Raw genomic sequence first — 13658 nt, 5'->3', positions numbered from 1 at the left:
CAAAAAAGGGACCGATACAATATTAGTCAGGTTGTCATAATATTATACCTGATCAGTGTATATGCTGCAGCATATCATTAGTGTTTCGTTCTGTCTCCTTATGCTATCGTTGGTTGTTTTCTCTTTCCCCAAACCCCGAACCTCTCACACCAAATGCATCTCTCTGAGCCTGGTTCTGCTAGAGAATTATTCCTATGAAGGGGAGTTTTTCCTGCCCACCATCGCAAAGTGTTTGCACAAAGGGGCTCCACTGATTGTTGGTTTTTCTCCCCTATACTGCAGGGTCTTTACCTTAAAATATAAAGCACCTTTATGCAGCTGTCATTGTGATTTCTTGCTATATTGTTGACCTGAAATGAACTGAAATGACTTGAAAAACACTAAAAATGAGTCATCACTCAACATTGTAGTCCATAGTGACATCTACCACCAGGTACTAAATGTAATTGCACTAGAAAAAGAATACATGTATCATGGAACATCAATTAAATCAGGCTAGATACTAAAATCCTTATTTGAGAGATTCAGTGAAAAACCTACTTACTGCCACAGTAAAGACAGTAACTTCATGACTGTTCTGGGGGACAGACATTGATCTAAGCAATAAGAAGAATGTGGGGAAGAAACGTTTCGTCACTCAACCAAGTGACTTCTTTGATTTGGAGCAACACACTTTTTGAATTACACCATCAGCTGATACAGAGGTCGTTCAAATGACTGTGATGAATGGCTATGGATAATTGTTGGATTCTGACCCCTTACCAGTCTGTACCGCATACTGGGCATCCAGCTGAACACTTCTGTTTGAGCTCCGCTTCCACAAGGACAGATACAGAAACGTTTTACCACCTCAAGACTTTTTATAACATTTTGTAAAACCTTCCAAGGTATTTTGTTTTGTGATATTTTATTTATTCTACTGCATTAAGATGTTTTTCAAGTTTTGGCTGGTGTAACACAGTAATATGCCAACGTTTAGGATAAGTTCTTATCTCATTTGGTAACACTATGAAGTAATGGATCTGTGACTCAAATTTCTTTGATCAAATGTCTCGATGGCGACATACCCCATCAATACTGCTGTCAGGATTAGAAGAATATTCTGTCTTTATCCTTAATGCATTGGAAAACATGTCTGATCTGAATTAGTTCATGATGTTTTCTTGAAAACAAAGAAAATCCTTTCAAATTATTCCCATTTCATTTTCAATTTTACATGTTTTTAAAGATCTTGTGATTGTGAAGAACCCTTAATTTGTTTCCCCACTTTTATTATTTTTTTTATCAAATTAAATTTCTGTTGGAATAATTTTGCTAGCAAACAAGCCAAACAAATCACGTAACTTTTTGGCACTTATTAGCAATCTCAGCAGCCTGTACTACCTGGTGGTGATCACAACAGGATGTGAAATTAACTGTCTGTAGGAGTCTGAAGGGAAAAATCCCAGCTTGTGCCCACTTGGCTGGAGTGGAAGAAAAAAATCCTCTAAGTTTCAATTCTAGTCAGTAAATCTGTGGCTTTCAAGTTTTCTTATAAATGCTTAATCATGTCCCCTCGAGTAACTATTTACATTCCCAGTACACTCAGCCTTGTTTAACAAGGCAGACTGAGGTGACGTAATGACTGCATCAATCCCTAAAAGCAGACACTACCTCACTAGAGAGAAGGCTGCCTAAGAGCTGAGGCTCTGAGGTGCCACCGCTGTGATTTAAGCGCTTACTGCTTTCACTTCATGACATTACAAGCTTTTTTTAATAGCAGAAGCATCAGTGAAAAGCTACTCGAAACAGCTGATCTGTTTTCTGCCTTTAAAAGGTTCATTAACAGAATGCACTTATCCCTTTGATTTGTCTCATGTCACTATAGCATGAATATTATTTGTGATTACTTTGGCAACAACAAACGTTTTATAACAAAAGCCAGACAGCAGACATTTCTATTAAATTTGCTTTTTTTTTCCTGAAGAAAATGATTAGTCCATATTTATTATAACTATCTGGGCTGACCTGAGTAAATGAAAGGGGAAATAAAAATCAAAGAGTCATTTTAACAGAAAGCAAACAGATACCCCAACTTGTTTGTTGAAAGTATGAAAGAAGCATCTGATGGTGACCCCTCTGAAAATGAAAAGCTGGCGGTTGTAGTAAAAAGCACCACTTTAACGGAAAATCGATAAAGCACAAAGCAAAGCTGTGTGTTAGCGCTGAAGTCGTGTGGTGACTCAGAAGGAGAGGCTGCCTTGCCAAACTAAAGGGTCACCTTGATGAGAGAAGAAGGAAAAGTGACCCTGTGTGTTTGTGTGTTTCAGAGAGCTGGTTTTGTACAGTGGATAAATGGTTGTTCTAGTGTACCGGCAGTCACTTTGTCTGGGTTACAGGGGCGCTCTTGGCAGCTTACGTCATTCTGTCTGTCTACCAGCGTGACTCTACAACACCACCTAAGGTTCCCAGCTGCCATGGAGATGTGAAAGCTTCAGTCTCCATCTGTGAACTGATCAGTTTACCTGTAGGTGGGGAGGAGATGGTGGCATATCTGACCTTGTCTGTGTGACAAATTCACCTTACAACATACTGGCATAGTAGCATCTTAAACTTCTTCCCTTGGGCTTTGCACAGGTTTTTGACATTATAGGGTAGGTAAACACAGGTGTTACCAATCACATTAATGCAGAACCCTAATTAATATGATTAGTAACAACTGTGTTTACCTAATATTTCATGTTAGACCTAATGGCTCAACACAGCTGCTTAACCATTTATTGAAAAAGTAAAATAAGCACTTACAAGACATTTTTGACACTTCTATAAATAAACCGAAAACTAAACAGTGTTAAACAATGAATTTAGCCAGGTATCATTATGCAACAGTAGTTTGCGGCAGGTAATTTCAAATGCAGAGTTTCTGAGCTCAACAAACATAACCAAACACACAAACTGTTTATGTGCAGTTTGTCTCATAGTGTGCTGCTTAGCTAAAGCTACAGCAGCTCGTCTGTTGGCTCGGAGTACATGGGCCTGCCTTCGCTCCCCATGTGCATTTGCATTTGCTGCCCATGATCTGTGTCTGGTTTACCTCTGTTTCTTTCTTGGACCACTTTTGATAGACACTGACCACTGCCCATTTTTTCTGCATTCAACACAACCCTCTGAGGACAAAAGTTTTAGTTTAACTTGAATATATCCCACCCACTAACAGGGACCACGATATAAATTGTGATGGCTGCATGCAACCACACAATTGAAATACTTAGATAATACTCATTTGATCTTTTTGTCTTATGTTTACATTATGCTCTAAAGCTTCTGTGATCATAAGTTAACTAATTTGATATTTTGAGTTTACCTGTAATGCATGACAGCACTAGGCTATAGTCCAAATGGTGGCATAGACTTTGCTTTGCATTGTTTGTTATTTTATATAGGTATATGTTATATTAATTATATTTCTGCTCTTTCTGAGTTACCTGATCTCTGCTCCAGTCCTTCCTGGTTTGGCTGAAAGTGGAGGCTGAGGGTGGAGCTGGTTTAAATGCAGAAGCCAATAAAATGGACTGAACCATCTATTGTGATCATGTAGGGGGAATGGGGTTCTTCTTGAATGATGGTTAGCTGTTATCTCTCTAGTTTTCACCTTTGGTGTATATAGTGGTTTGTTCATTTGCTATATAACTGGAGCTGTTTCTCATTTGGGCAGGTCAGTTTGTTATGTTTTTGTTAAGTGACTTTTGAGTAGCGTTCTGTTAAGTTAACCTCTTTTATGGGACCACTTGGTTCTTAAAAAGTTTATTTTTGTTATTTTGAATTTTTGCAATCATCTTGTCATTTTTGGGGTATAATAAAACCCATTTTTTCAAAGATTACATTTGTGTCTGTTCCTGGCTGCTTGGTTCATGACATAAATATATAATAACAACTAGGTTTCTTGGCACATGATGATTTGGTATTGCACTGCAGTATACAGTGGATGAAATATACAGTTCAGATTTCAAACAGCACTACAAAATAACCAACGCACAATAGCACACCATAAAGTGAACACTGAGTGGTCAGTTCAAACACAATACATAGTACTTAGTGTGTACAAAAACACTCGTGCTATTAAAATTATTGTGCTTGTTTGACTCTAAGCACACAATTTAACCCACAAATTCTGACTGAAACTGTGACTTTTTTTTCTCCTTTGTTCTTTCAGTTTATCTTTGATATACCATCATTATACTTCACTGAGGAGGTTTGAGGGTTTAAGAATCATCTGTTGGATGATAACATAAATGTGTATAATGTTTTCTCATATTCCAGAGTGATGCTGTCTTTCCAGATATTTGAATATGGATTCCTCCTGGAATCAGCAGAAAGACTAAATAATCTTTTTTTTTTCATATGTTTTTTTTTTTTACAAATGCACACAACTTTGCATTTACTGTGAAAGATTATATAAAACTGGGGGCAACAAGAAATGTTGTAGTTCAGCCACCAAATGTTAATGATCTCTAACTTTAAAGTTTTTAAAGAATGAACTGAAGAAGCCTCTTGGATGAAAGGTGAAATGTCTTCAAATAGCTTGAAGAGTCCAGTCACCTTCTGTCATTATTAAAAGCCTACACAGACTTAAAGATGCTGATTTAGTTTAGTTTAGTTTTTTTTCAGAAAGTCAACAGTATGGTATATCTTAAAAGTCGGTGTAGAGAAATGATATTTCTCAGACAAATATTTGGCTTGTTACACATAGAAATGCAAATTTGGGGACAAGTGGACTGTGACTATTCCTTGAGTTACCAGATGTTCCAAACTGCAGGTTGTCTGCGTCTCCTGTAACAGCATGTGCCATTATGTGTTGATGCAGTATGGCTAAATCAACCAGCAAGACTTGTCCAAGTCTGTTTGGCACCAGCTCTGAGATGGCCTCCGCAATTAGGAGTCCACTGTCACTGTTTACGCTCTGTCACAAAACTTTCACGGTAATTTGTTCTCGACTTTCCAAATAATTAAAGCAACATCACTTTTGACATGTAATGCATTGTGTACACTCCTGTATGCCACTGCTATCTAACAGCATAAAGCAAGGCTTTCCCCTGCTGGCCTTTTATCGAGCCTTAGGATTGCTTTGCATTTCAAGGAGGTCCCACATCACTGCATTCATAAACAGAGACAGCAATGAGCAGGAAGAAAAGCAATTTATTGGGAAATGTTTTCCACCCCTTGGCTTAATAAAGTGGCTTAACATGTGTGCATGAAAAAAAAAAAGCAAGAGTGACAATGTTTGTAAGTTAGAAATGGATGTTGAAGACGTAGAGATCTATGCATGAGCTGGAGATACATTGACTATTAAATATTAAAATGGTTAAAATGGTCTCTTTTAAAGTAGAAATGAAACACTAGACGTCTGTATAAAGACATCATGGTGTGTTGCTCTCTAAAACGTACACATATTTAACGCTGCCTGTGAAGCTGCATTTAAGAAATAAGTGCCTAAAGTTAGACTTACATCAGTTTAAGCACTATTAGCATCAACCAGCCAATAAACACAATAATTGGCAGGTTGACTGTGCTGGTTGGTTAAAACCTTGAGCACTGAGTTCTTAAATCCAGCTTCACAGGCAGCGTTAAATATGTGTACGTTTTAGAGAGTATGGCTCTATAGTGTAAATTAGCCTTTATATATGATATGTGTTTCATGTCCACTTTAAAATATTTTTTCCTCTCAGTACAGAAAAGGAAAGGCAACGGCCGACCTCTGAAAGGATGGTGAATAAAGCAATACAAGCATCACGAGATGGATCTCTCACTGGAGGAAGAAGAGCTCTCACAATCAAATGCAATCATTCCCAAACTCACTGTCAGAAAAAAGAAAGATTTTAAGGTAGGATAACTAAGCAAACAAGAATAACTGAAAACCAGTGTTATTAAGAACTTATTACTATAGCAACTACTTTCTGTGCTTTGATATTTACCATGATTATGGTGCACTTGTTAAGGTTAAGAGTCATAAATCGACCTACCATGTTTTCTACACGCAGTTCATAAGGCATTGGGTTGTAGACCATGAGCTGCACTTCACAAACATCCCCTTGAACCCACTGGAAATCTAGAGAAAGATGGACATAAAAACATTAGATTTTAGTGGTATTAAAACCCAGGTGCAATTAATGGTAAAATCCACCATAACACTATGACGCCATTCATGACCAAAGGCAACAATCACTGTTTAAAAAAAACAAACAAACAACCAAGACTTTTCCATTCCTGCTTGATATACGTTTTCAGCTGTTCAATCAGTTTGTTGCATCTTTTTCTTTCATTACCAAACAGGAAGCTAATTAAAGAAAAACGTCCTGGATTTTTCAGCTAAGCAGTGATGACGTATACAATGCCACACAAAACGTATATCACTTTTTTGATTAGATGACAGATTACAAAAGGAACTTGTTTTCTTTTCGTATGCTGTTAAAACCTGTGATTCCCCAACAGTAAGCAATCTGTGCCTAAAACTAGCTTGTACGCATTTGCTTGGATCTAATGGTTCAACTAATTTCCATGACCTCTCAGTAAAAGGGGGAGAAAACCTGTAAGAGGCTGACAATCAGTCACACTAACCATGACAAATGGGCAACAGCTACGCACTGACACATTCCAATAGACAAGAAACAGGACAGAGCAGAAGAGCAGATCCTCTTGTTGAGCTTGTAACACACACCTTTAAGTGTACAAGGGCCCAGAGTGACTCTAAAAAGGCTGTAAATTTGATTCCTGTGGTCGTCAAAGCGGCACAGATTTCCTGTTCTTCCCTTGACCTTCTGAGTGACCAGTGATGCTCCAACCACACTTCTATATTTTCAAACATAATGATAGCGAGTTTGATAAACTACAATTTTGCAAATATTGACAGTATAAACTTTAATTCATAGGTTTCCATTTCTAAAAGCAATGAATTCTGTTTATTTACTGGTTTGTGAGTTATCAACACCATTCTGATGGTTACTTAAGCTGCAAGTAATCAGGGCTCCCGACGTCCCGGAGCTAGCGATATCTCCGGTCGGGCGACCAAAATCTATCTCAGCCCCGCCCGTCGGGCTATATGATAACCCAATGTTTCAAAAGCTTTGGTAATGCTTGTACTGTGTGGCACAGCTATAAGCATCAACTGAATGGCTATTATGAAGCCATCATTATGAAAATGATGTTTACAATACTTAACATGAAGCACTAAACTCAATAACTTGAGTTTATTATATAATATTACACTACAGAATATTTCTAATTAACTAGGCAGCCCGTTCTCTTGATGATACTTTAATTCTGAGGTCAAGTTGAAAGAAAGGCAGTTGTGAAATGTAAAAATGAGGTGAGAGGTCAATTATGACATTAAATTTCAATGCAAACTATAATGTCATATTTAGAATCCCCATATAGCATTCCTCTATATACCTCAATGTTATATAAACAATAGCAGTAAGAAACAGCATGTAGCATTATTATAATTTTGACCTTTTTATTAGTCTATTGACTTTAAAGTAGACTTTAAAGGAGAGGTCAGAGGTAAACATCAAATCCAAGTGTTTTTAGAGAACTTTCTATATTCTGACAACATGCACCACACTAGGAATCATAGTTTTAAAGTTACAAGGCTTTTTGTCAGCAACCAATCAGTCAACCAATAAATCATTAAGTCCTTGGTGGAGGTAATAATGGACAATGATGTTGCAAATGGGCTAATGTCAGAGGAAATTTAGGTCATTTTTTTCAAATCAATATTATGATTAAATTTAATCTGACTTGCTAGCATATTTTGACATGAATCCATATGGCACAAATACGAATGACAAACAGGTCGCAGGACAACGGCACGGCTGGAATGGGTACCTGTCAGGTCCAACATTAACTGGATATGTTTAGCATTAACCACAATAATTTGCTAAGTTATGATGATTTATGAGTGAGAGCAGTCTTCCCGTTGCTGCAACATACACAAGTATCTCTGAGATACCAGCAGCTTTGACTAGACTACAGTATTTGAAAGAAACAAGAAAAGAAATCCTTGTGTGTTAATGTTATCAGAGTGGACCTGTTAAAGACTCTTTTGAGAAACCGCTACAGCTGTGTAACACAACAGTAAACACACTGTGGGCCATGTTATGAATACAGATTGTGTGGCACAAAATCCACAGTAATTTGAATTGATGCATGCGCTCTTTAAGGCTTGATGGATTTCTTTTTCTTTCTTTCTTTTTTTTTAAATGGGTCATTGTTAGTTCACAGAAAGAAATTTATTAAGCTGTTGTGATGAGCTACCAGCAGTGATATTGAGATCAAATTATACTAGAACTTAATTAAAAAGACTCCAGAGAAAAAGGTTTTTAAAGGGCAGGGGTAAAAGGTGTGCTCACATTATGGTTTCTGAAAAAGATTTTCAAAGTACCAAACAGTCAGGAAATGATCAGAGAAATTCATCAGGCACTGAGAACCTGACAGAAAACATTTCTCCAACTTTGAGAGAAAACTATCCATGATTCCTGAATAAGATATTTGAAGTACTGGGGGTGGGGGGTTAAACGCATTGAAATACTGCTGCAGTAGTCCCATCTCCATTTTGAAATGTAACACATTCTAGTCCATTTGGAGAGCCCTTTGCTGTAAATAGACTTGCAAAAGAGGGCCTTAAAATCCTACCTCAGACCCTGGCAGGAAAAGGGATTTATGGAAGGCAAACTGCAGCCATGCACCCTGGGAAATTAAGCTAGTCAAAAGAAAGACATCTATAATATGAATGTCTGGAAAGTCCCACACAACCTCAGGTCTGGCTCACAGGCATACTCTTATAGCCAGCCAATTAAGTGTGAAATACACCTCAGAAAACAGGGGAAAAAAAGTGGATTGCTTCCATCTTATTTGTGTTGCTTCAGTCTTAGCTCCTCAAGTGACCATTGATATTCAGCACATATCTACAAAGACTTCATCTCTTTCAAAACTCTTTTTACTTCCCACCTCAGCTGCTTATAATGAAGTACAAATACTTCATATTACTGTACTGAAGTAGAGTTTTTAGGCATCTGTACTTTTCTCAAGTATTTATTTTTGTCAACTTTCTACTTTAACTCCCTACATTTTTAAACACATTTGTGCTTTTTACTCATTACATTTTCAAAACAGATTTACTTGAGGGAAAGTTTTATTTCATTTTAATATTACTCTTATTACTCTTTCTGGGTCGCAAAATAAACTTTTAGCATATTTTCAGGCGAGAATGTGGGTGTGTAAACTTCAAATGTAGCTGAGCCGACGAGAACAGCGAACTCCCGGCACATCCTTTTCAAACCCCCGCGGTCTTTCGCTACTCAGGTTAAACATGATAAGTCACTTAGATAACCTCAAAATGTTATTGTTTGACGTTTTTCAGTTTATTAGTTCCTGAGTAAATCGCTGTGGCTGAGATTAAAGTTATTAGAATAGATTAAATAATTGGGGGACAGCTATAATGGTGACATTTAACTTACTTTAAATAAATAAATTCAAGTTGTTTGTATATGTATACCCCCCCTTTGAATGTCTCCCTAATTCTGAGGTCTCAAGGTTGGCAAGTATGCATAAGACACAATCCTATTGATGTGTCTATCATCAGCTTATCATGCACAAAGAGATGAAAGAGAAAAAACATAATTTATGCATCATTAATACTACTATACTCGGGGCAAAGCTGGGCCAGAATTACTCTAAAAAGCATTTTTTTGGTGCAGATGTCCATAAATTCTGGTCACGGTACTTTAGCATCTAACCAGCGTTACAGAAGAGGAGTGAGGATAAAGGGAGTAATGTTTTTTTGTTTGTTTTGTTTTAAATTGGCAGGTAAAGTCAAATACAACATCTCTTAACAGCCCAAAAAATATTAGCAAACAAAATGTTTGTGTCCTGCATTTCCCAGGGAGAGAAGAGTGTGAGCTAACTTCAGCCAGAGGTGGAGGAAGATGTAGGAAAGACAAGAAAGGTTAAATTTTAAGGTAAATGCTGCTCAGTGGCATTTGACAAACTGGAAATTTAAAGCTGTCACTAAATGTCCTTGTTTTTTAAAATCAGATATTGGATCTGTATATGACGTGAAGTTGTGTTGCTTTAATGTTGTCCTGCAAAACAAACTGTGGTATACTAACTTTGTCTTATACAAAGGTTGCAGGAAAATACAGGCCACTTTAGCATGGAATAAGTACGTTAGCTTGTCATACTGTGGGGAATTTACAGTAAAGGACTTTGTGTTCACGGTCATAGTTGGGTTATGTCAAGTGTAGCAGAAATGATACTTCAGTTTATTCACACAATTAATTCAAAGCAACAGCATCACCAACAGAGGCTGGCTGATCAAAGCCTGTCCACAAAGAAAATCTGCTAGAGCTCACAGCAGAAAATATCCGGTCCTGAAGTCTGACGTCATTAACTATGTCTGGGCCCAAACTACGCTGCAGGTCCATAAGTCAAACGATCACTGCAGCATTACTGGGAGTTGAAAAACTGTCTAAATTCTTTCATCTTTAATAAAATGATCAGCGTTGCTGCTTTACCAGGTGTAGCAATTGAGTTTAACATCCAGGCATCCATGAAAACAGAATTTATTCAATTTAACAGAGTTACAAGTTAGCAAGAAGTTAGCTCGCTAGATTCCACCTAAACATGATATGCCATGTACTGACTGAGAGACTCTGAAAAATTTAAACGCACAGCTCTGCTATCACTTCCAACATAAATGAAGACAGGAAAGTAAACAGCAGTGACGTTTGTAGGTTTACTGAAGTTGGGCTAGCTGGTTTAAAATGATGTGCTATGTGATTGCTAGCGACACAGCTATGTTAGCATAACATAAACACAGTGAAGGGAGGATGAACGCTAACTTTTTTCCACTCTGTAAAAGTTAACGTGACGGTTCCCGATGGTTAGAGACAAATGGAATCGCGGGACAGGATACCGTAAGTGGACCAAACTTCAGTCAGGAGAACAACTGAGATAATCCATCCACAATACAAGGTCAGTCAAGTTAGTCATTAATATACTGCTGCATGGGCTGGGCTGTAGTTACATCATAAGGTTTTAAAAACTGAGTTTTAAAATGATTAGCGGTAATAAAAACAGAGAGGCCAGCAGTGATCACTGACTAAACAGAAGATGCAAATCATAAAAACATGTTAAAAATAACAACAGCCTTATTAAACGCAGAGTAGTTTGGGCCCGGAAGCAGGGTTTATCACGTCATCACTTAAAGACCGGATTGTGATTCTTTTCCCCACACAAAGCCACTACAACCGATTTTAGGGTTGCCTCACCTGTTGCCCCATCTCAATTTAACCCTCGACTTTGCTCATGATTCTATTAAGGTGTTAACGCAAAATTAAAAAAATAACACTATGTATTCCCATGTTTTCTCATTTATTTTAGTACTATATTAATATAGCAACAAGATTCAGTTAGCTTTGAAAGAAAAAAATGGTAGAAATGTCCTTCAAAGAGCTGCATTTCAGAGCCTGTACATTTTCACTTTTACTTGAGTAAACAAAAGTCAAACATTCCAGTGTTTGTTAAACTGTCTCTCATGTCCCGTTAGAATATTTTTTTAATAAACATTTTAGAGATAAGATGTTAGGGGCTGTTACTGCACCCCACTGTGAAATACTGTATTTAACAATCAGCAGCATTCATCTTTTATACTAAATTATATATGGTCAGCATATGAAATTAGAACCAAAGACTGGACCAAAGCTTAGTTTCTGGGCCTGTTTAAAAGTGTTAATAGTCATTAATTCCCCCAGATGAGAAACATTTTTAAAGCAGTTTTTTTGACACTGTAAATGAGAGAATTTAATCGAATTTAATCCTTTTGCTATGTGCCATTGTCCTTGAAAAGGATCTGTGGTTTTATATGACAACTTGTGTTTTCAGCTTCTAAGATGAACCTCCTATTATCAAACGTCAAAAATCCAGACAGGTTGATGTCTTGTTTTGCCAAGTTTGTAATTTGAAGTAACAATTTCTAAAAATACCTGCAATTGCCAGCAGCCCTCAGCCTCCTAGTACAAACACCTGTAGTGTCAATTTCAAAATCCAACATCACCTTCTTCTCAAGCTGACTTCTGACCTTTAGGTCAAGGCCACGGAGATTTAAACTCGTCTGACATTTTAACTACATACACTTACGGTATCAATTTGAAAATCCTGCATCGTGGCGTTCTCAAGTCACAAAACACACAACATCCTGAATGTCCTTCGAGAAGTGTGGAGAACTCAAATGAAATAGACAACTGCTAAGTTTGGAGACTGATGTAAAGTTAGCCAACACAGCACTGCAGCATGTTGAAAGATCTCAGTCTCAGCTTAAACAATACAGACTGTCATCCAGAGACAGCATCACAATTATCATTTGCATTGTCACATTAAAAAGCCAATATTTTCCTAATTTATTATCTCAGTAACCTGCTGACCCACAACTTACTGCCTTTTACACTGACTGCACTGGTTTAGAATGGTTAACTTTGTCCAACAGCTCTCTTTTCTCATGCCATAAGGAGCTGTAAAATTAATCTTTCTAATTGTTTTGAAAATGCTTTGAACAATAAGTAATCCTCTAATACGCCTACTGTCTCCCCTAAATTAGCTTTTGTTTGCTAATTTCGACAGCAGCACTTGAAGCTCCGCAGTGTGAAATTCCTGTTTTCCCCCTTTGGTAACATTTTTGTAAATGAAACTTCAAACAATCCAAACAACAGGAAGCTTCATGTGGCAAAGTTAGGAGGCAGGTGATCAAATCTTACAGTGCAGGTGGCATTCAGGACTGAAACGAGCCATTTGTGACTAGACTGACCAGGTGTCCCACTTTATATGGGGACTATAGGACAAGATGTCTGTTCCTCGGGCACCTTTTTAATAGCTCTGATTTCTAAACATCAACACTACAGACATTTTCAGTTTCTGCAACGTCTGATATTTATCCAATGGCTGCAAAGAAAGCAAGGAGGGCTGACTTCTAACTCCATTAAACTTCATAACTCCTGTTGTTCATGGATCCCCGGATGTTAAACTTTATTACAACATCTGAAAGAGCAGACTCACTGATCATTTTATTCCAGATGAAAGAATTAAGGCCATTTTTAACTCTCAGTGATGCCACAGTTTTGATTTTGGGAACAGAAGAAGATTTTGGATCAGGAACTGACTAAGACTTAAAAGCTAGATTATTTGTCTGATAATTCCATTCAAATGTTCCAAAAGGCACCACAAACAGCGACAGCAGCTTATGTCAGCATAACTGCCAATCAAAACAGCCGTGCCCCTCACTTTGAGGGTTACCAGTCCCCACCATTTCACAGCTTTTGTACCAGACTGGAAACATCTATGGGAGTCTATGTGGATTGACTCGCTTTTGAAACCAGGTTTGGACACTTCAACTATGACCCAACACGGTGGCATCTTCACTAAAATCCTAATTGGACTTACCTATTTTCTTACAACGCTCCTCTCCTCTGTTGTGCATGATGATTGGTGAGTAGATGAAAGGGCTAGCATTGGATATATTCTGTCCCAGCAGGCCTTTCACTTTATGGGGCCGCAGACTGACGGGCAGATTAAGGAGCTTCACAGATCTATCGACGAAGAAACAGTGGCATGGGTTACCGTATTTTTCCACA

The 13658-nt window shown here is 37.7% G+C and overlaps 1 protein-coding gene across 4 annotated transcripts in view; it reads right to left on the bottom strand.

Annotated features, from left to right (window-relative positions):
• trappc9 (trafficking protein particle complex subunit 9) overlaps window positions 1–13658 on the bottom strand; it is a 230048-nt gene that overhangs the window by 179189 nt on the left and 37201 nt on the right. For all 4 annotated transcript variants that reach the window (XM_085262049.1, XM_085262050.1, XM_085262047.1 and 1 more), the window contains 2 exons: window positions 13468–13613; window positions 6000–6085 (listed from right to left, as the gene is read on the bottom strand). In XM_085262049.1, coding sequence (XP_085118175.1) covers window positions 6000–6085; window positions 13468–13613 — 232 coding nt within the window. The remainder of the gene's footprint in view (window positions 1–5999; window positions 6086–13467; window positions 13614–13658) is intronic.

This window comes from Mchenga conophoros, linkage group LG22 (assembly GCF_057382185.1).
Source record: "Mchenga conophoros isolate Kocher_MC1m ecotype Shallow Benthic linkage group LG22, M_conophoros_male_GT1.1, whole genome shotgun sequence".
NCBI lineage: Eukaryota > Metazoa > Chordata > Actinopteri > Cichliformes > Cichlidae > Mchenga > Mchenga conophoros.
The sequence above is the reverse complement of the archived record's forward strand: the minus strand, read 5'-3'. Positions and strand labels throughout refer to the sequence as shown.